The sequence below is a fragment of the Bos indicus genome, chromosome 20 (assembly GCF_029378745.1).
Source record: "Bos indicus isolate NIAB-ARS_2022 breed Sahiwal x Tharparkar chromosome 20, NIAB-ARS_B.indTharparkar_mat_pri_1.0, whole genome shotgun sequence".
NCBI classification, from domain to species: domain Eukaryota; kingdom Metazoa; phylum Chordata; class Mammalia; order Artiodactyla; family Bovidae; genus Bos; species Bos indicus.
Window position 1 is genome coordinate 35,371,392 of NC_091779.1, and position 19,902 is coordinate 35,391,293.

The window sequence follows — 19,902 nt, forward strand, 5'->3', positions numbered from 1 at the left end:
ATTTTTCCTGCTGAGCATCTTCTCCACTATTTTCTATCAGGCGTCCCACCAAAAAATTCTTATCTCATGAAGATATTTTTTATAATGAAAGGGATTGTTCGTGTGTGTGTGTGTGTGTGCGTGCGTGCGCGCACGTGCATGTGTAGAATGTACCAAATGTGTTTATTAAATTTACCCCAATGGTTTAAACTCAAAACATATTCAAAAGCTGTGGTTAAGATTCTAAAATAATTATTTGGTTTATTACTTTGTTGCTGATTTTTTATTTTAACCTTAGGTTTGTACGAAGACTACTTTATTTTTACAAGCCCAGTAGTAAGTTATACGCCAATCTGGATCTGGATTTTGCCAAGTCCAAGCAGCTCACAGTTGTGGGTTGTCAGTTTACAGAATTTCTTCTTGAGTCTGAAGAGGTAATAGGCACTTTGAATATTTTCCAGAGCACATGTTTTTCACTGAATTTGACCCCTTCCTTTTATTTTTGAATATGTATAAGCTATATTTAGAAACATAGAATGAGCCCAGACCTAGATTTTTATCCTTAGTCACTAGCTATCTATGTGACTTTGGACAAGTTATTTGCCTTCTAAAAGACCTGGTTTTCTTTTGGTAAAATAGAAAATAATACCATCTCATGCAGCATTGTATTGAATGGGATTAAAAAGAACAGATACTCAGAGATTAATGTCTGTTATTAGAAACTTCATTATTATTAAATCTTTTGGACTTGATTAATCAAGTTGATTTTTCTAATTGTAGGCCCTGACTGCTTTTCTAGCAATATCATAATGTATTTGCTTTTAGGATGGGCAGGGATACTTAGAAGATCTAGTAAAGGATATTGTTCAGTGGCTCAATGCCTCTTCTGGAATGAAACCTGAAAGAAGCCTTCAAAATAATGGTTTATTGACTACTCTTAGTCAACACTACTTTTTATTTATTGGAACACTTTCTTGCCACCCTCATGGCGTCAAAATGCTGGAGAAATGCAGCGTATTTCAATGGTGAGCATTCCTAGATTCTGTTTCAGTATATACCTAAACTTTATTTTTAATGTGATCAGAAAGGGTATGCTTTTTAGTCTGTGTACCTGTATTTGGTAAGTTTTATTGTTGTTGTTCAGTCTCTCAGTCATGTCCCTCTCTTTGTGACCCCGTGGACTGCAGTATGCCAGGCTTCCCAGTCCTCCATCTCCCGGAGCTTGTTCAAACTCATGTCCATTGAGTCAGTGATGACATCCAACCATCTTGTCCTCTGTTGTCCCCTTCTCCTCCTGCCTTCAGTCTTTTCCAACATCAAGATCTTCTCTAATGAGTCAGCTCTTCACATCAGGTGGCCAAAATATTGGAGCTTCAGCTTCTGCACCAGTCCTTCCAATGAATAAATATTCAGGGTTGATTTCCTTTAGGATTGACTGACTGGTTTGATCTTGCAGTCCAAGAGACTTGCCTGTGAGTGTCCTGGAGTCTCTGGTGGAAGCATGGGTTGACAGTGGCCTGCTGCAGGGTCAGGGACACATACTATAACAGTCCTGGAGCCTGCTGGCATAAGTCCTTTTGAAGGAGGTCACCATTACCCCTACCATAGTTTGGCCTCAGACCAAACAATAGGGAAGGAACACAGCCTCACCCATCAGCAGAAAATTGGATTCAAGATTTACTAAGCTTGGCCTTGCCACTAGAGCAAGATCCAGTTTTCCCCACAGCCAGTCCCTCCCATCAGGAAGCTTCCACAAGCCTCTAATCCTTAACTGTCAGAGGGCAGACAGAATGAAAACCATAACCAAACTAATCACATGGACCACAGCCTTGTCTAACTCAGTGAAACTATGAGCCATGCCGTGTAGGGCCACCCAAGATGGATGATGGGTCATGAAGAGTTCTGAAAAAATGTGGTCCACTGGAGAAGGAAATGGCAAACCACTTCAGTATTCTTGCCTTGAGAACCCCACAAATAGTATGAAAAGGCAAAAAGTTTTGTTAAAATACAAAAAAATTTTGATTAGAGTTGTCTTGATGCTCTGATGCTTTTTAAAAAATGGGATATTTCTTAAGTGCTTTCTTTTAGAAATGCTTAGGAATTTTAAAATATTTGTTGAATTAATGAATCAGTACAGTAATTTCTAGTAACCTTTATTATTTTCATCATTTTTTTAGTTTACTTAACCTTTGCTCCTTGAAAAACCAAGATCACTTGCTAAAACTGACCGTTTCAAGCTTGGACTATAGTAGAGATGGTTTGGCCAGGGTCATCCTTTCCAAAATCTTAACAGCAGCCACTGATGTGAGTATAACATAGGCAATAGAGCTATAAATTCATAACTAGTTAGTTCAGTATTTTATCAACTTTAGCCTAATAAAATTATAAATTTTAAGACTATGGGATGGAATTTGAGTTTATTTTTAAATTTTAGTTTGTCCAGAGAACTCGACTACCGTACCCATTTTTTTATATAAAGAGAAATGCTTTGAAGCAGCTAGATAGATACAGTATTTTATTATACTGGGACTAAAAAATATATTTGTATCAAGGGCTAGACTGTCAATTCCAGTCTTTCTGCCCTTTTCAAGTGTAAAACTATTCTAAAACAAAGTCAGATGGACTGTCTATAGTGAAGTTTGGATGGTGGTGGTTGGTTTTTGTTTTTTTTTTTTTAATGTTCTCATTTATCTTTATAGGCCTGCAGACTGTATGCAACAAAACATTTAAGAGTGTTATTGAGAGCTAATGTTGAATTCTTCAATAATTGGGGAATTGAATTACTAGTGACCCAGCTGCATGATAAAAACAAAACGATTTCTTCTGAGGCCCTTGATATTCTCGATGAAGCATGTGAAGACAAGGTGAAGTTTCGTTATCTTGTAATAAAATACTTAGATATAAATTTTTATGAAACTCTTCAAGTTTGATAGAAAACTGTGTGGAATTATAATGTATGTAATATAGTGGTTTTGGAAGTAGAGAATTTACTATCTTCATGCAGTTATTAATTTGCCTAATAATTATTTATTTTAGGCCAATCTTCATGCACTTATTCAGATGAAGCCAGCTTTATCTCACCTTGGGGACAAGGGTTTGCTTCTCCTCCTGAGGTAAATTTTAAGAAAATTTTTCTTGTAGTTATGTTTTCTTTTGTGTGCTCTCTGGCAGTGTGTATTAAAGCTGGATTCAAATCTGTAAAGGAAGCACTCTAAAGAGTTTAGCTGTTAACTTCTGAAAGAGGCCCATTTTAGAATATTGGGCATCCTTTAATACTGAAACTCTGGCTTTTCATTGTTTTCCATAGTGTCTCTTTTTCATCTCTATGTGTCCTCATTCTTTTTATAACATTTTCTTTACTGTGGTTGGATTCATGTTTTTTGCAAAGATTTTCAAAGTATTTGTATTTGAAATTATAAGATAATTGACCTCTTTAAGGCACACTGTTCTTAAAGTCTTTGGGCTTAAGTGTATTTGGTTTGAGATACTTTAGCTTTTTAAACAATTTTTTGTGAGACCCAATGTTAAACTGTTGCCTGTTGCACTTTACAGATTTCTCTCCATTCCAAAAGGGTTTTCCTATTTGAATGAAAGGGGTTATGTAACAAAACAGTTGGAAAAGTGGCACAAGGTAACTTTCTGTTGAATAAGTTTCAGTTTGTATGTTTTTATTTTGGAAAATAGATTCGAGGATTTTGAAATTAAAGTTAAATATTTAAATATTCATATGAAGTCAGGTCTTCAAATTCTGTTAATTATTTATATTCATATTTATCCATTTTTTAAACTACAGTTATTTTATAGTGTGAACTGTTGATTTTGTATGTTTTCTGTTGAAATTTTGCTTTCAGCTTTAATCTACTGGCATCATTTGTCAACCCTACTTACCATCATCATTTCTTTTATTTTGGATTCCTTTTACAGCCCTTTTGAACTGAAACTTAAAACAGTTTTCCTAACTGAAGATTATAAAACAGTTCTACCAAGCAGATATAATAATCTAATTATTAAACTTCATTTTAGGGTAGACTTTTCATAAATCTGAGAACAAACTTCTTGCTGTTGTACATAACAGGGAAATCTAGGAAGAAGGGACTAGTTTGAAGGTATTAGTTATCTCTCTAGCTTTTCTTTAGCTGGTCATCACTGTGGCTTCAGTTAACTTGAAGCATTATAAATCATCAAAGCATCTTAGAAGCTCATAGAATAATCAGTCCTAATATAAATGATTCCCAGATTTTCCTTTATTGAATTCAGATCATTGTTTATATTGTCTATATTGAACCATATTTCATAAGATAGGCTCATTTAAAAAAAAATAATGAAACTATAGTTATAGTTACCAGAGGTGAATGTGGGGGTAGAGGAAATTGGATGAAGGCAGTCAAAAGATGCAAACTTCCATTTATACACTTATAATAAGGAAGTACTAGGGATATAATGTACAACATGATAAATATAATTAGCTTTGTTGAATGTTTTATATGACAGTTGTTGAGTAAATCCTGAGAGTTCTTATCACAAGGGAAAATATTTTATTTCTTTAGTTTGTATCTGTATAAAATAATGTATGTTCACTAAACTTATTGTGATAGTCATTTCAGATGTGTGTAAGTCAAATCATTATGTCAGTTGTACACACTGCTAGATGTCAATTATCTCTCAGTAAAACTGGATGGAAAAGAAATACCGTAAAGCATACTGTAACTGTAAAGCATACAACTTAAGGCATGGAGTCTTTCAATAATTGGTGAATTGGAAAACTGAAATAAAGACGTAATAGTTTCATTCCCTAAACAGAATATTATCCTCACTTTAAAAAGAAAAAAGTGAAAATATCTAGGAATACCGAATATGTAGTTTAGAAGCAAAATTGGTAAGAGCTTGAACTTCAGTGGTGGTGAGGTTTGATAGAGACACATTTTCTGGGCATTTTTAAAATAAGATGGACAGAATTCATGAACTGATTGGATATAATAAATGAGGACTACTTGACTCTTACGGTTTCTGATTTGAATGCCTGAGTAAATAATGGCTCATCATTAAGAAACTGTGATCTGCAGGATTGAGGATACTAAATTTTGAATAAGTTGAACTGCTGTTGCCTATGGGATGGCAAGTGATGGTATCCAGAAAATACTTGGAAATGTGGATCTGGAGCTGAAGATGGCAGTTTGGGAGTTGTCAGTGAATAGTAGTAGTTGAAATTTGAATTGAGTGAGATCACCAAGGGAAATGTAAAGAACAAAAAAATAAAACTGGAAATTGCTCCCTAGAAAACACTCTGCTTTAATGAGGGGAACAAAAGGATGGGGACACTGAGGAAGAATTATCAGAATGATTTCACTAAAGGATGCTTCAGGAAGGAGAGGCCAGTGGTATATATTCTTGAGAGAGGTCAGATAAGGTAAACACTAGGAAAAACACTGTTGAATGTGACAGGTCATTGGTGAATTTTGCCAGAGCAGTTTCAGTAGAAAGTTGCAAACAGATGCTAACTTGCAGTTATAGTGAGTTTAGCCAGTAAATGGGAGGTGTAAAAACAAAGACAATATAGTCTACTCTCTCAAATTAATTAGCGAATGGGAAATTAATTAGTGAATAGTGATTGCCTACCATTAAACTTAGTTCTTTTCAAGTATTACCTCATTTAATCCTCACAGCAACTCTGTGAAATGTTTTCTATTATTTCTGTTTTATCAAGGAAAATGTAGAAGCTAAGATGAGTAACCTAATTTATCCTAGGTAACAAAGCTTGAAAATAACAGAGCCGGGGCACTTTTTGATTCCAAAGCCCTTGATGCTCTTTCCTCAGTGTTTGATATTCTCCCAGTAGTTTGTAGCATGCCATGATAAAGCTGATGCTCTTTTTCTGGGTAATAAAACATCCAGGCCAGAATCATACTGAAAATCCAGTCATTTGATTTAAAACTTTCTCTGCTAGCCCAGGCTTGGTACAGACTTAGAAACCTGCAGTAAAAGAGAGGGTATGGTTCATTTAATCACTCTTTATTGTTTATCTCCTCCCCATTTACCAGCTGCAGATTTAGGGCCTCTCCAGCTTTAGAGCAGGAGGGAGAGGAGGAGGAACGGATGAGAATTCGTGGACAGTCTTACCCAGCTGATGCAGTTGTTACCTGGGGCTGTTAGCTTTGGGGAGGTCAGATTTCAAATGTTGATTTTTCTTTTTACTCAAGTCTTATGTTTGTAAATTCCTCAAAGACTTCACTCTGGAGATCTCTCATTTGTAGTTCCTTTGACCAGAGAAGTGGCTCCTCTGGTTGCTTACTTAGTACCTCCTAATATCTAGAGGTATACCCTCATTTGGGGTCTTGTCCCTCCCTGCCTCCTTGAGGCAGGATCCTCAAGATGATCCACATCAAAACCTCACTGCATTTCATCTTCACAAACCATACCCCTGACCTTTGCTAGTGTGTTCCACATGATTGCCACTGGTCAAGAGACTAGCCAGACAGTACCACATGAATGTAACTATTCCTACATAAAGCTCAAAATACGTGCCTTAATTTGTATTTTTGTACTGAGATTTTCATGTCTAGAGGAAATTATGGCAGTGTTACAGCAGTAGTAATAATTTGGTTTGCTGATAATATAATTAAACTCTTACATTACTTTTGCACAGTAAAGAATCTAAAAGAAAAGCAGAAAAAGTAAGCTTTTAGAGTCTCTAAGTAGGGAGTTAAGGTAACTCATCAAACTGAAGTAGTATAACATGGTTTAAAATGAAAAATATCTCCCTGCCCCCTTACTCTGTCTTTTCTGAAGGTAATGTTTGTTAACATTCTATATACATTTAAAGATGTTTTGTACATCTGTAAGTATATATTCTTCAATTAAAAATACAGATGAAGTCATTCACACCTGTAAATAGGACTGTATTTAATTTTTTTCTTTAGCAATATATGTGAGATATCTTTTCAGAGCTGTGCATTTAGAGCTATCTAATTCTCTTCAGTGGCTACATAGTAAATTATATGAATGTACCCTAATTTTTATCATCACTCTTGTATTTTGGGCACTTAGATTGTTTCCAACTTTTTAGTTTTGTAAACAGTATTTGCTTTATATTCTTGCATTCTTTGCTTACTTGTGCAAATATATTTGTTGAACAAATTTCTAAAGTATAATTGTTGAGTCAAAAAGTATATTAATTTAAAGTTTGGATAAGTACTGGCAAATTGCTTTTCAGAGGTTCTGTCAATTTCTTCTGAACAGTTTAAAGTGGAGATCTTTTGCAATGAAGATGGTAGTGTGATTGACTGTCTCAGTTTAAATAATTTGACTAGAAATTTTCCAGGTTTTAGTTGGAAATATTTTTTACATTTGACCTGATTTAAATCAGTGAAGAAAGAGATACTATTTTTCACCAAAAGGTGCTAAAATGATAGAACTCAGTTAATTTCCTTTTAAAATTCCTAGTGAATATCTTCAGGATTTAATATTAAGAAACTAGTTTTTTTTTTTTTTTTTTTAAATGAGGAAAGGAATTCAAATAAGATGAAAAACAAAATTTTTAACTTACTTGTATACAAGGACCCCAAAATATTAATTGAAAATGGGGAAAGAGTATAAACAGAAAGTTTATGGGTATGGATATGGTAGAACATTTTTGCATTCATAATAGCTTGTTATATCCATGCTCTTCAAAAATTTCTCAAATTTCCTGAACAAAGAAAAAGATGTTCATTTTTCTTTTATTTGTGCTCCCAAGATTTGCTAGGTAACTAACATACTAGAGATTTAGTAAATGTTGTTATGGTAATATATATAATTTAAACAATATTATTTTCTAGGAATATAATTCAAAATACGTTGACTTGATTGAAGAACAGCTTAATGAAGCACTTACCACTTACCGGAAGCCAATTGATGGTGACAACTATGTTCGTCGGAGTAACCAAAGGTATAGTCCAGTTAATGGAATAGTTTATTGTTAGTCCTCAAACATAAAATTTAAAATCATGTTGTTATAAATTATTATTTTTTAAAGTTTTCTGAGTACTTGGATATTCTTACACTGACATAGGAAAAATCTTTTTAAAGCACAGCACTGAATGTTCAAAATTTCAGTGGCATTCATAACTTGCATTCCCTGACTTGTAGAGCATTTAGATTCCTTCATGTTCTAACCCTCGTCTGTCTTTCTAGTCTTAGGTCTCTTACCATTACTCTGAAACCAGCTAAACTATTATTTTTCTAGAAGAATTCTAATGCCTTTCCACCTCCGTATTTTTATTCATGCTGAGTGATTGTCTAATTGTTTATCTCATATTTTAAGTCATTTTATAAATTAGTATGTTTACAGTGGGCCAGTAGGTTTATCAATCATGTTTATCATACAGATTACAGCGTCCTCATGTCTACCTACCTGTACATCTTTATGGACAACTGGTACACCACAAAACAGGCTGTCATTTATTGGAAGTACAGGTAAAAACATAATTTGCTTATTTTAAATAGCTATAGTAATAGAAAAAAGTTAATATTACTAAAGTGTTATCTTTGCAGAAACTTCTCAACAGCCTTAAAGTCAGTGGTATAATTGCTTTTAAAGCTCCATCTTGTAACTGACTTTGGCATTCTGTGCTTGCAGTCCTTAGATACATAAACAGGCTTGCATACATTTCCCTGACTTACGATCTTTTGCATATGTAATTTGTTATGTAGAATAAGTAACCCAGTTAAGGTCCAAGTTCTTTTCCTTTTAGTTTGTTGGGAAAGTTCATCTTCTTAGTAAAAAAAAAACATGCTGAAAAACTGAATTTCTTCATTCCTCTCACTGGAAAATTAAACTGAACCTGAAACATATTCAGTTACCTTTGGTGTGTAACAAACTGAAATTATCAGCTGCTGTTTGTTAGTATCTAACTACTCTCATATACTTCATGAAATATTGGAGGCTTAGGCAACCAGCTGTTCTTTGAGTATAGTATAGCATACACATCAAATTTTGGCTGGGAGTATGTCTTGCTACTAGGTCTTTTCAGTAAGTATAACCGTTTTCTTATTTTAGGAATAGTTACAGAAGTATTTGTGTGTGTTTCTTAACAGTAATAACCTAGATGTTCAGTTCCTTTTCATATCAGTGTTCCCACCTCAGGAGCAAAAGTTTTACATAAATACACTCCATAATTTCATGTATTTTTATATTATCCATGAAGATTATTGAGGTGTGTACCTTTATATTAATTTTTTTAAATTTGCTGAAAATTTAAATGATTTTCTCAATGTCATTACCTCCACAGTATGAGAAGATCTAGTTGCTAATTTATTATTTTCTGTCTAAAAGAAATAATGATAATTAATGGCTAACATAATACTAAGTGCCAAGTACTTTGTTAAACTTTCTATGTAATAATTCATTAAATCATTAAACTTTATGAAACAGAGGCTATTATTATCCCTGTTTTAGAGTTCAGGAAATCAAGGCATGGGGAGATAGAGTAACATGCTGAAAGCCACTTGCCTAATAAGGTCCCAGCTCTAGTATATGAGCTCAGAGTGCATATTCTAATGCTGCTTCTTAAGAAATTTGTATAAAGTTATTTTAAGATTTTAAATATATAGAAATCACTAAATATAAACATTAAATAGATTTTAATATACAATAAGAAAATATGTTAAAAATGTATTGGTAATCATATGGCATTTTTTTTCCTTCTCCAGAATATTATTACAGAACTCTGTCACAATGTTCGTACACCAGATTTGGATAAATGGGAAGAAATTAAAAAACTAAAAGCATCTCTTTGGGCCTTGGTTTGTAATAAACACTTCTATGAGATCTAAATTTTTAGATTTTTACTCATTTTCCTATTGATATTAAATAAAAATATTTTGTTTGGAATTTGTTCTTAGATTAGTATTCTAAAGCCAAGATTGTTTCTGCCCACTTAAATATTAGATAAACTATTGTTTTTCTTGATAAGACAAAAGTAAAGGGAAGTTGCTCAGTCGTGTCCGACTCTGCAACCCCATGGACTGTGGCCTACCAGGCTCCTCTGTCCATGGAATTTTCCAGGCAAGAGTACTAGTGTGGGTTGCCGTTCCCTTCTCCAGGGGAATCTTCCTGACCCAGGGATTGAACTGGATCTCCTGCATTGCAGGCAGACGCTTTACCATCTGAGCCACCAGGGAAGCCCCTTGATAAAACAAATGGATCTTTAATTCCTGAAGTTCCTTATGTGAGGTTTTTTTTCCCACAGTTCTTACAGATGTGGTTAGATTTTTTGTGTTATAGGTAGCTTTTTAAATGTCTTAAGAGTTACTCTTGGAAATATATTTGACATGTGATTTCCTTTCTTTTAGGGAAATATTGGCTCATCTAATTGGGGTCTCAATTTGCTACAAGAAGAAAACGTGATTCCAGATATCCTGAAACTTGCAAAACAGTGTGAAGTTCTTTCAGTCAGAGGGTGTGTGATTTAACTCAGAAATCTCTATTGTATATACTGTTCACATGTGGATGTGAGAAAATTAGTGTATGATTATAGTTTTTCAATTAAATTAAACATCTTATGGAGTTCCTTGTTTAATATTACTTTATTACCTTGCAAGTAAACAGAGAGTTTAGCATGTGTCCAAATAGTCCAGTATTCCATTAGCCTAAATATTCTGAATTTATTCAGAAAAGCTAATGTATATGTATATATATGTTTTTATTTGATTATAATTCTTTGAAATTATTTCCTTGTAATAGTTTTATTAGGAAGATTTTCATGTCATTTTTAATAGCTTATTAAATAAAATGCAAATGTACATATAGCAAACTAGTATTTTATGGTTGCTTTCAGAAATCTCAGTTTGAAATTATAAATTGTCAATACTTCACTTTTTACTTACAGGACCTGTGTATATGTTCTTGGGCTCATAGCCAAAACCAAGCAAGGCTGTGATATTCTAAAATGTCACAATTGGGATGCTGTAAGGCACAGTCGTAAACATTTGTGGCCAGTGGTTCCAGACGATGTAGAACAACTCTGTAATGAACTCTCATCTGTCCCGAGCACCCTAAGTTTGAACTCGGAGTCAACAAGCTCTAGGCATAATAGTGAGAGTGAATCTGCACCGTCAAGTGAGTACTGACAGCGTCATGTGAAGGAGCCAGAGCTTACACTGCTGATATAAGATTTAAATGAATTTTACATTCTTAATTCACTTCTTTCTGAAATAATTTGGCAGTAATAGCTTCTTGGAGAGTGTGTATCTTTTCACAACAGGGAGTATAGCCATCAACCTACGTTGTTGTTTGCCTTTGCTTTCTAAATAGCTGTTGGAAACTCGTACTTACAGAGTTAAATAATAAATCATGTGCCAGAAGAACCATTCCCCCACCTTTTTTTTTTCAATTTCTAATAAGTAAATGTTTGTTTACCTGCTGTCATCTTTTACCTAATTCTTTAGTTCATTTTTCATATATAGGGTTGTTGAGCTGGAATAGATTTATTAAGAGATACTATATTCACATACTCATTTTTAGAAGAAAAGCTAAAATTTTAAAATTAAATAGTGAAACTGCTAAAAGGGAGTATCAAAAATCAACTAAATGAAGTTTAAAAAATCAACTGAATGAAAAATGGATTGCAGTTTTAAACCCTGTGTTAAATGGTGTTAGGCGCAAAAATTTAAGACACAGTTTTTTTAAAGAGGCTAGGGCACTGTTTATCAAACATATTTCACCAGGTCTGAGACATCCTAAATTATAATATGCACACCACTGTGTAAGAAAAAAAGATGCCTATTGCAAGATACATCCTGATTTTAGACATTTTAAGTGTGAAACATGTGCATCTTAAAATTGACATAATATGGAAAAACAGTGTAGTATGCAAGTTTAAGATTTTGTTTTGCCTTTGTTCAGAATATATTTGAAATCATTTCTGATTATTCAACAGAAAAATAAAATACAATCCCATAGATGTCATTAGTCACCTGGATTGAATCTTTTATTAGAGAGAGGCATTGAATTTCAGAGAAGGCAATGGCAACCCACTCCAGTACTCTTGCCTGGAAAATCCCATGGGCAGAGGAGCCTGGTATGCTGCTGTCTATGGGGTCGCTAAGAGTCGGACATGACTGAGTGACTTCACTTTCACTTTTCACTTAATGCATTGGAGAAGGAAATGGCAACCCACTCCAGTGTTCTTGCCTGGAGAATCCTAGGGATGGGGGAGCCTGGTGGGCTGCTGTCTATGGGGTCGCACAGAGTCAGACATGACTGAAGTGACTTAGCAGCAGGCATTGAATTTAGATGAGTTTCTTAGTACCTAAGACAAAATGAGAAATAAATGCAATTCGTTTAAACGTGAACTTAAAATGTGGTGACTCAGTTCTAAGTATATGTTGTTCAAGATTGGACATTAATTTCTTATAAGATCAAACCACCAGGAACATGTACCAACTGAATAAACATCCATAGTCAAGTCTCCTTTCTGCCTTTAATTTTATCCTGAATATTTGGAGGTTTTAGAAACTTACTGGGATACAAAAGAAACTTCAGATAAGCTATGACATAATGAGTCCTGTAGTTTTTTTTTTTTTTTTTGGAAATAACAGAAGATTTCATAATGACATAATTTTATATTTTATTCAAATACAAATTCTGAATCTCAAGGAAGCTCTGTTTATTTGGCTCAGCAGTCTTAACTCTTTATTTTTGAAAATAGTTTTTCCAGGTGACTATTAGACAAAAATTTCCTCAGCTATGTCACTTAAAGTTACCATAATTATTTGTCCTTTTTAATGTGCTTTTATTATCAATCCTTTGATCGTAGGTATGTTCATCATGGAGGATGACCGGTTTGGCAGCAGCTCTACCAGTACATTTTTCCTTGACATCAATGAAGATGCAGAGCCAGCATTTTATGATCGACCTGGACCTATAAAGGATAAAAATCCATTCCCTTTCTTTGCTTCTAGTAAACTTGTGAAGAATCGTATCTTAAATTCTCTTACTTTGCCTAATAAAAAACATCGTAGCAGCAGTGATCCAAAAGGAGGGAAACTGTCATCTGAAAATAAGACAAGCAACAGGCGGATCAGAACGCTTACAGAGCCCAGTGTTGACTTTAATCATAGTGATGATTTCACACCCATATCCACAGTACAGAAAACATTACAATTAGAAACTTCATTTGTTGGGAATAAGCACATTGAAGACACTGGTAGTACTCCAAGTATTGGAGAGAATGACTTAAAATTCACCAAGAGTCTTGGTACAGAGAATCACAAAGAAAACACAAGCCGAGAGAGATTAGTTGTAGAAAGTTCATCGAGCTCACATATGAAGATACGTAGCCAGAGTTTTAATACAGATACTACAACAAGTGGCATAAGTTCAATGAGTTCAAGTCCTTCACGAGAGACAGTAGGTGTAGATGCTACGACTGTGGACACAGACTGTGGAAGTATGAGTACTGTGGTAAGTACTAAAACTGTTAAGACAAGCCACTATTTGACGCCACAGTCTAACCATCTCTCTCTCTCTAAATCAAGCTCAGTGTCCCTGGTGCCTCCAGGTTCTTCTCACACACTTCCTAGAAGAGCACAGTCCCTTAAAGCACCCTCTATTGCTACAATTAAAAGTCTAGCAGACTATAACTTTAGTTACACAAGTTCTAGAGATGCCTTTGGCTACGCTACCCTGAAAAGATTACAACAGCAAAGAATGCATCCATCCTTATCTCATTCTGAAGCTTTGGCATCCCCAGCAAAAGATGTGCTGTTTACTGATACCATCACCATGAAGGCCAACAGCTTTGAGTCCAGGTTAACACCAAGCAGGTGAGCAAATATACATTTTGAAATGAACATGGTTGAATTTTAACAGACTTAAATGTAAAGCGTTAGCCAAGTTTTACATCTACATAAGCCTCAGAACTAACCTACTGTTTACTGTAGTAGGCTATAAGCTCCTAGTTACCCGAATGTGATTTGAAATGGATTCTTGCAGCTGCGAGGGGGGAAAAGAAACTCCTTTAGGCCCTGGAAATAAACATACATGCTTTGCAAGGACACACAAGTCACAAGCTTTTTTTATTTATTTCTCGCTTCTGCAAGGATCAATTTTAAAAAGAAGCATGTCGGGGGAATCAGGAGCTTAAGACCTACAATAACAAACAACTTTTTCAGGTAGGTCAATTTAAGGCTCCAAAAGTTGACCTTTTTTTTTTTTGAAGATAATAAAATTTCAGTACAAGTCTTTCCAGCTTAAGTTGTTTAGTCGCTAAGTCGTGTCCGACTCTTTTGCGACTCCATAGACTGGTAGCCCGCCAGTTTCCTCTCTCCTTGGGATTTCCCAGGCAGGAATACCAGAGTGGGTTGCCATTTCCTTCACCAGGGGATCTTCCTGACCGTGGGATCAAACCTGCATCTCCTGCATTCGCAAGCAGGTTCTTTACCACTCAGCCACAAAGGAAACCCTCAGTTTAAGTAGCTGTGATAATTAAAGTAGGAACCAAATGAACATTAAATGAATTACTTGATCCTCAGAATTCAGCATTGCAGTATGCCTGCGCTCAAGAACATTTGGGAGATTTCTGCTGTATCTAAAGATTATATTAAGCTGGTCAAAGTAGTAAATTTTATCTATAAAAGATTTTCATCACTAAATTTGATTTTTACAAAAATTTCTAAAAGCTTATTTTTTGTTGGGTCAAGTGCTTCTAAAAATTTTCTATAGTTTTTGATTATTCATTTACATTTATTAAATGGATGTATTTGCCAAGTAGTGAGCCTAGTTCCTAGCACAAATTAAGCACTCGATAAAAGTTAGCTATTATCATCATCATCATTATTATCACTATTATTATTTATAGTTATTTCTTTAATCCATTTGGCTCTTATGTAATCAAGTTGTTAAGAAGTTATGAAGGCATTTTCTTTCAGTAATGTTAACACATTTAGTAGAAGAGACTCCTCGCAGCAGATAGTAAATTATGTTCCCTTTGGTAGGATTTCATAAATTATGCAGTACTGTCTTATCTATCTGACAGCCTCAACCCTCTCAACAACTCACTAGTATAAATCTATGCAGTGACATTCACAAATTTTATTCAAAGGAGGTACCTCTGACCCACATATAAAATTTGTCGGTATTTATTCTAACAGGTTTGGATATCAGGTTTTCAGGCCTATAAAAGCAATAATTAAAAACTTTTACTGGTAAGGACACTGTGACAAGAAAGAACAGCTTTTGAAATTGGTAGCAAAGGAGGAAACTTTTATACTAAAGCAAAGTATTTGAAAACTAGACTATAACAGCTAGTAGCATTCAGCCAGGGGCAGTAATGTAGCACCCAAAATAAATAGTAAGGATACCACCATCTTACAGCTCAGTACAATAAACAAAGCACTGTTAACTTTGGGCCACCCAGTTAGGATTATTCTACCCAGTTAGAATTATTCTATCTTATTGAAGCAGGTATTTCTATCTAAACTGATTACAGCACGGGTAAAAAGTGTCATTCCAAACTATTCATTAGAATAAACCAGACTATTTCCTAATCAGTCTGGGTTCTTAGGATCTTATTTCCTGTGTTTTCTGTTAGAATGATAGACGGGTATATGGAAGTTTTACTCGCGGAGTAAAATTCCAGCTTATTGGCATTATAAAAGATTACTATTTGTTTTTCATTTCTTGGGAGAGGGAAAAAATAAAAACAAGGTAAAGCAGTTAAGAGAAACAAGAATAGCTGTACAAAGGAATGAATGCTGAACAGAAATCTTACATTCATCAAATCTTCCACTTAATCTTCAAACTGTATTTAGTATTTAACCAGGTTCCATGGAGGAAAAAATTGTCGATATTGGTCTTCCTTTTCCCACTTCTTTCTTTTGGTTAATTCAGAAAAAATGAAAATGATGGAAGATAACTACACATTTACTATAATAGTTTGGATCGAGGCTGAAAAGATTTTTTTCCTATAAAATTAGAAGAGTAGTCATTCTCGTACTGTGGTATAATGATTAGTGTGAATCCAACAGTCTTAAAAACTGTCTTTCTGAGATGTTTCTTTGAGGCATAGCAGGAAAAAAACACTGAGTAGGAATCCTTAATTTTGAGATCTAATCCCAGCACTGGGATTAGAAGGAACTTGGAAATCAGTGAAGGAACTTGGAAAAAGTTCCATAATTATGCTGTAATGTCTCATCTCCTTGGAATTCAAAAGCTTTGCAAGCCTCATCAATCCAGAACAAAGGCAGACAAGCCTCTCAATTGTTTACTGTTGTAAATCTATATAGTAAAATTCATGATTTTTGAAATATGTAGGCCTCAATTGCTTGAAGGCAATTGGAATAGATCAGTGGTTTTAAGCATTTTTTTAAGCATTAATTTTTTAAGTAGAGAAACCCTTTCTACATAAAAACATTTCTGTGGAAACCCAATATGAAGAATATGTAAAAATGGAGCTACTCTGATTGAAATAGGTATTGTGGAGGCAAGTATAACAATAATTTCTTCCCCTTCAGTCCAGTAGTCTTTGAAGAATTCTCTGGAATTAGAAAGATATAAAAGTACAAATTAAAAACTACTGACCTATTTTATAAAATTTGTAAATTTCAATTCTGAGTGATTTTTAGGTGGAAATTAGAAATTAGGAGTGATTTTTCTTATGTTACTTTTATTAGCTATTTATAAAACATTTTGTACACTTTTCAAAATAATTCTTTATTAGGCAACATTTTTACATTTTAAATGATTTGAGTTTTCAAAGAGCAGTATACATATACTGTAGAACCTTGAGTACTGCCTTGTATATACAAAGCAGGCATATAATAAATATTTTAGTATGTCTGTTACATAAATAAAAATCTGTATAAGGAAGGTATATCTTATGGAAATGTTAGTATTCCATGTCATGGAATCACTGGTAAGGAATGTATTGAGGAAACATCAGTGCTTCATATAAACTATCTTTTGTACTATTTATATATGATACCATTTTTACTATTTTGTGTCTGTCTGCTATGTTAGAAAATCTTATGTTGATAAAGTAATTACTATACAAAAGAATAAGTGATTAAGCTTATTTTAATAAAAGTAGTATTAAATAGCATTAGTAGACGTGCCCTTACTTGTATGATAGCAAATCTAGCAGTCTGAAGTGACTGTGAAGTTAATATTTGGATAACACCTCTTTTCTGAGGTCAGTTTTGTTTTTATTTTTACTTCTAGATGTTGAAAGTTACCTTAATTGCTCACCTTTTCACTTTTACCTGAGAGACCATAACAGTTGTTTTTGGTCAACAGTCAACATTACTAATGAACTTTTATATATCAGTTTATAAGAGATAAATATTTTCAGGTGTTCATATGTTCTCAGTACATAAGATGGCACTGTTTAGTACTTGACGCGCTTTCTCTCCTTTTTGAAGATACGAAAGAAAACGGACCACAGTTATTTATCTGATTGCTATAGCAAATCAATAAACTAATGTAGTTTTTTTAATGATATTCTAGGTTCATGAAAGCTTTAAGTTATGCTTCGCTAGATAAAGAAGATTTATTAAGTCCTATTAACCAAAATACGCTGCAGCGCTCCTCCTCCGTGAGGTCCATGGTGTCCAGTGCGACATACGGTAGCTCAGATGACTATATTGGTCTTGCTCTTCCAGTAGATATCAATGATATATTCCAGGTATCATAAATTCTTTTGGTTTCTTTTGAATTAGTTTACTGTTCTTTTCATATTAATTGCTTACTAGAAATTATAATTTAGAGTGAATACTAATTTTAGGGAAGGTGATATTCTTAGGCAGTTTTATTTAAAGAAATTGTACCGTGAGAATTATTCCACCTTTCTCAACTATTCTGTACTCTTTTTAGCACCTCTAAGTCCCCAAAACATTATCCTTTTTCTCTTCTCATACTAAATCAGCATCTTGTTTGATTTCTTTATCTGTATATTCTCTATAAAAATTTTAAGTCCTAATCTTGCTTTTTAGTCACATTTGACTTATTCCTTATTTGTTTAAATTGATATACAAGTGACATATAACATTGTTTAAGTTTGAAATGTATAGTATAACCCTTGTTTTATTTAATCCTTTGATTCTGCTTATCTCATACATGGCAGCCACATACTGTGGTAATCCCACAAAATACTCAACAATCTAGATGGTAGATAGAATTAAGAATACACATTTGTCTAGAAGACCAAAAACACTTTAGATAAATTCTAAAATAATTATTTTAATATCCATTTAAGTAACTAAGGCTAGATAAGGACCTTAACCGTTTTATGTTATTTTGTCAAGTTTTGGTAATATAATTTCCTTCAGTATCTTTTCATTATAGGTTCATGTGCTCTAGTAATTCCATTTAAATTATATTTCATTTAATATTGCTAATATTCATAAAATGAATTTCTTTTTATAATAGTACTTACTGTGACTTATATCTATTTCAGGTAAAGGATATTCCTTATTTTCAAACAAAAAACATACCTCCACATGATGATCGAGGTGCAAGAGTATTTGCCCATGATGTTGGAGGTAATGCGTGGTTTTTGTTCTCTTTATATTAAAAAGAAAATTCTTATCAGTAGGATGACACTAAAAATTCACATATACTTAATTTTGGGCAACAAAATAGTTAAGTCAATTTAAAATTAAACCATAACTTTTTTGTGGGGGAACTAAGTACCTAGCCTCTCAAGAAGACAAAAACCAGATCAGTTGTTTCTGTTTTAAACATATAAAAAAAAAATTTAGCACTTACTTTTTTGGAGACAGGAGACAGAAAAAAACTGTATACATTACATTATCTTTCTTTGCTATGAGCTGTAGTATTCTAATTAGTATATGCATATCAGCCACAGCTTTAAAGCTTTATAATCTTGATTTTTTTCTTAATAAGGACCTCTTTAGACCCAGAATTATTTACTTTTTCTTTATGCAAATATTGAGAAGAATTGAAATGATACCTAATTGTGTAGTTTTAATTTTTTATTTTGCATTTAAAACCTCATGTTAAAGTAAGATAAATATATCTGCTGATATTAATTATTTTCCTAATTTAAAGCAAATTATCCTGTTTTTCTCCCCAATTAAGGTTAGATTTTGAGTCATAAAAGGTGTTCTGATTTTCTTCTCTAATTTCCCTTCTTTAAAATTTCACATAGTTTAATGCATCTTGAAAGAAGTGTCATTGATGCCATCTTCCTCAGATTATCTTTTATATTTACTCACACACAGGTCTTCCATCTGGAACTGGAGGTCTTGTAAAAAACTCTTTTCACTTGCTACGACAGCAGATGAGTCTTACGGAAATAATGAATTCAATCCATTCAGATGCTTCTCTGTTTTTAGAAAGTACAGAAGACACTGGACTACAGGAACATACAGATGATAACTGCCTTTATTGTGTCTGTATTGAAATTCTGGGTTTCCAGCCCAGTAACCAACTGAGTGCAATATGTAGTCATTCAGGTGAGTGATTATGTCTGCCTGGATGAATCCACCTGAATTTGAATCTGCTTCAGTCACAAGACATCTCCCAGCCCTACTGATTATCCTTCTTTCTCCATTTCATTACCTCAGCTTCAGTGCAGTCCCTCAGCATCTGCCTGTGGAGTGTTAGTGTTTGTCTCCAATTTTGTTCCCTTGCAATTCACCTTTCATACTGTTGCCTTGGATTAGTCTGTTGACAGTTACTGACTTTTCATGTCTAGCACACAAGACTCCATCTGATCCGTCAGTTTTTATCACCATTCTCCTGTCTTGTAATTGACATGCCATTACTGACTTATTTGGTGTTCTTGAGCAGACTGTGCTCTTTTTCATAATTCTAGGCTTGAAAAGTGTGTTTTCCATGCTGTTCCCTCTTGCACCTTCCCCTCCTCACACACCATGCAAGCTCACACACAGCCATGTAGAGCCCATTTGGCAAGCCCACCTCAT

The 19,902-nt window shown here is 34.0% G+C and overlaps 1 protein-coding gene across 5 annotated transcripts in view; it reads left to right on the forward strand.

Annotated features, from left to right (window-relative positions):
• RICTOR (RPTOR independent companion of MTOR complex 2) overlaps positions 1–19,902 on the forward strand; it is a 137,929-nt gene that overhangs the window by 100,957 nt on the left and 17,070 nt on the right. For 4 of the 5 annotated variants that reach the window (XM_019982844.2, XM_019982846.2, XM_019982847.2 and 1 more), the window contains 16 exons: positions 278–413; positions 805–1,004; positions 2,157–2,283; positions 2,679–2,843; positions 3,016–3,092; positions 3,532–3,610; positions 7,794–7,903; positions 8,343–8,430; positions 9,667–9,759; positions 10,309–10,415; positions 10,845–11,074; positions 12,774–13,782; positions 14,059–14,130; positions 17,462–17,639; positions 18,411–18,495; positions 19,198–19,431. In XM_019982844.2, coding sequence (XP_019838403.2) covers positions 278–413; positions 805–1,004; positions 2,157–2,283; positions 2,679–2,843; positions 3,016–3,092; positions 3,532–3,610; positions 7,794–7,903; positions 8,343–8,430; positions 9,667–9,759; positions 10,309–10,415; positions 10,845–11,074; positions 12,774–13,782; positions 14,059–14,130; positions 17,462–17,639; positions 18,411–18,495; positions 19,198–19,431 — 2,990 coding nt within the window. The remainder of the gene's footprint in view (positions 1–277; positions 414–804; positions 1,005–2,156; positions 2,284–2,678; positions 2,844–3,015; positions 3,093–3,531; positions 3,611–7,793; positions 7,904–8,342; positions 8,431–9,666; positions 9,760–10,308; positions 10,416–10,844; positions 11,075–12,773; positions 13,783–14,058; positions 14,131–17,461; positions 17,640–18,410; positions 18,496–19,197; positions 19,432–19,902) is intronic. The other variant, XM_019982848.2, reaches the window with a different exon arrangement.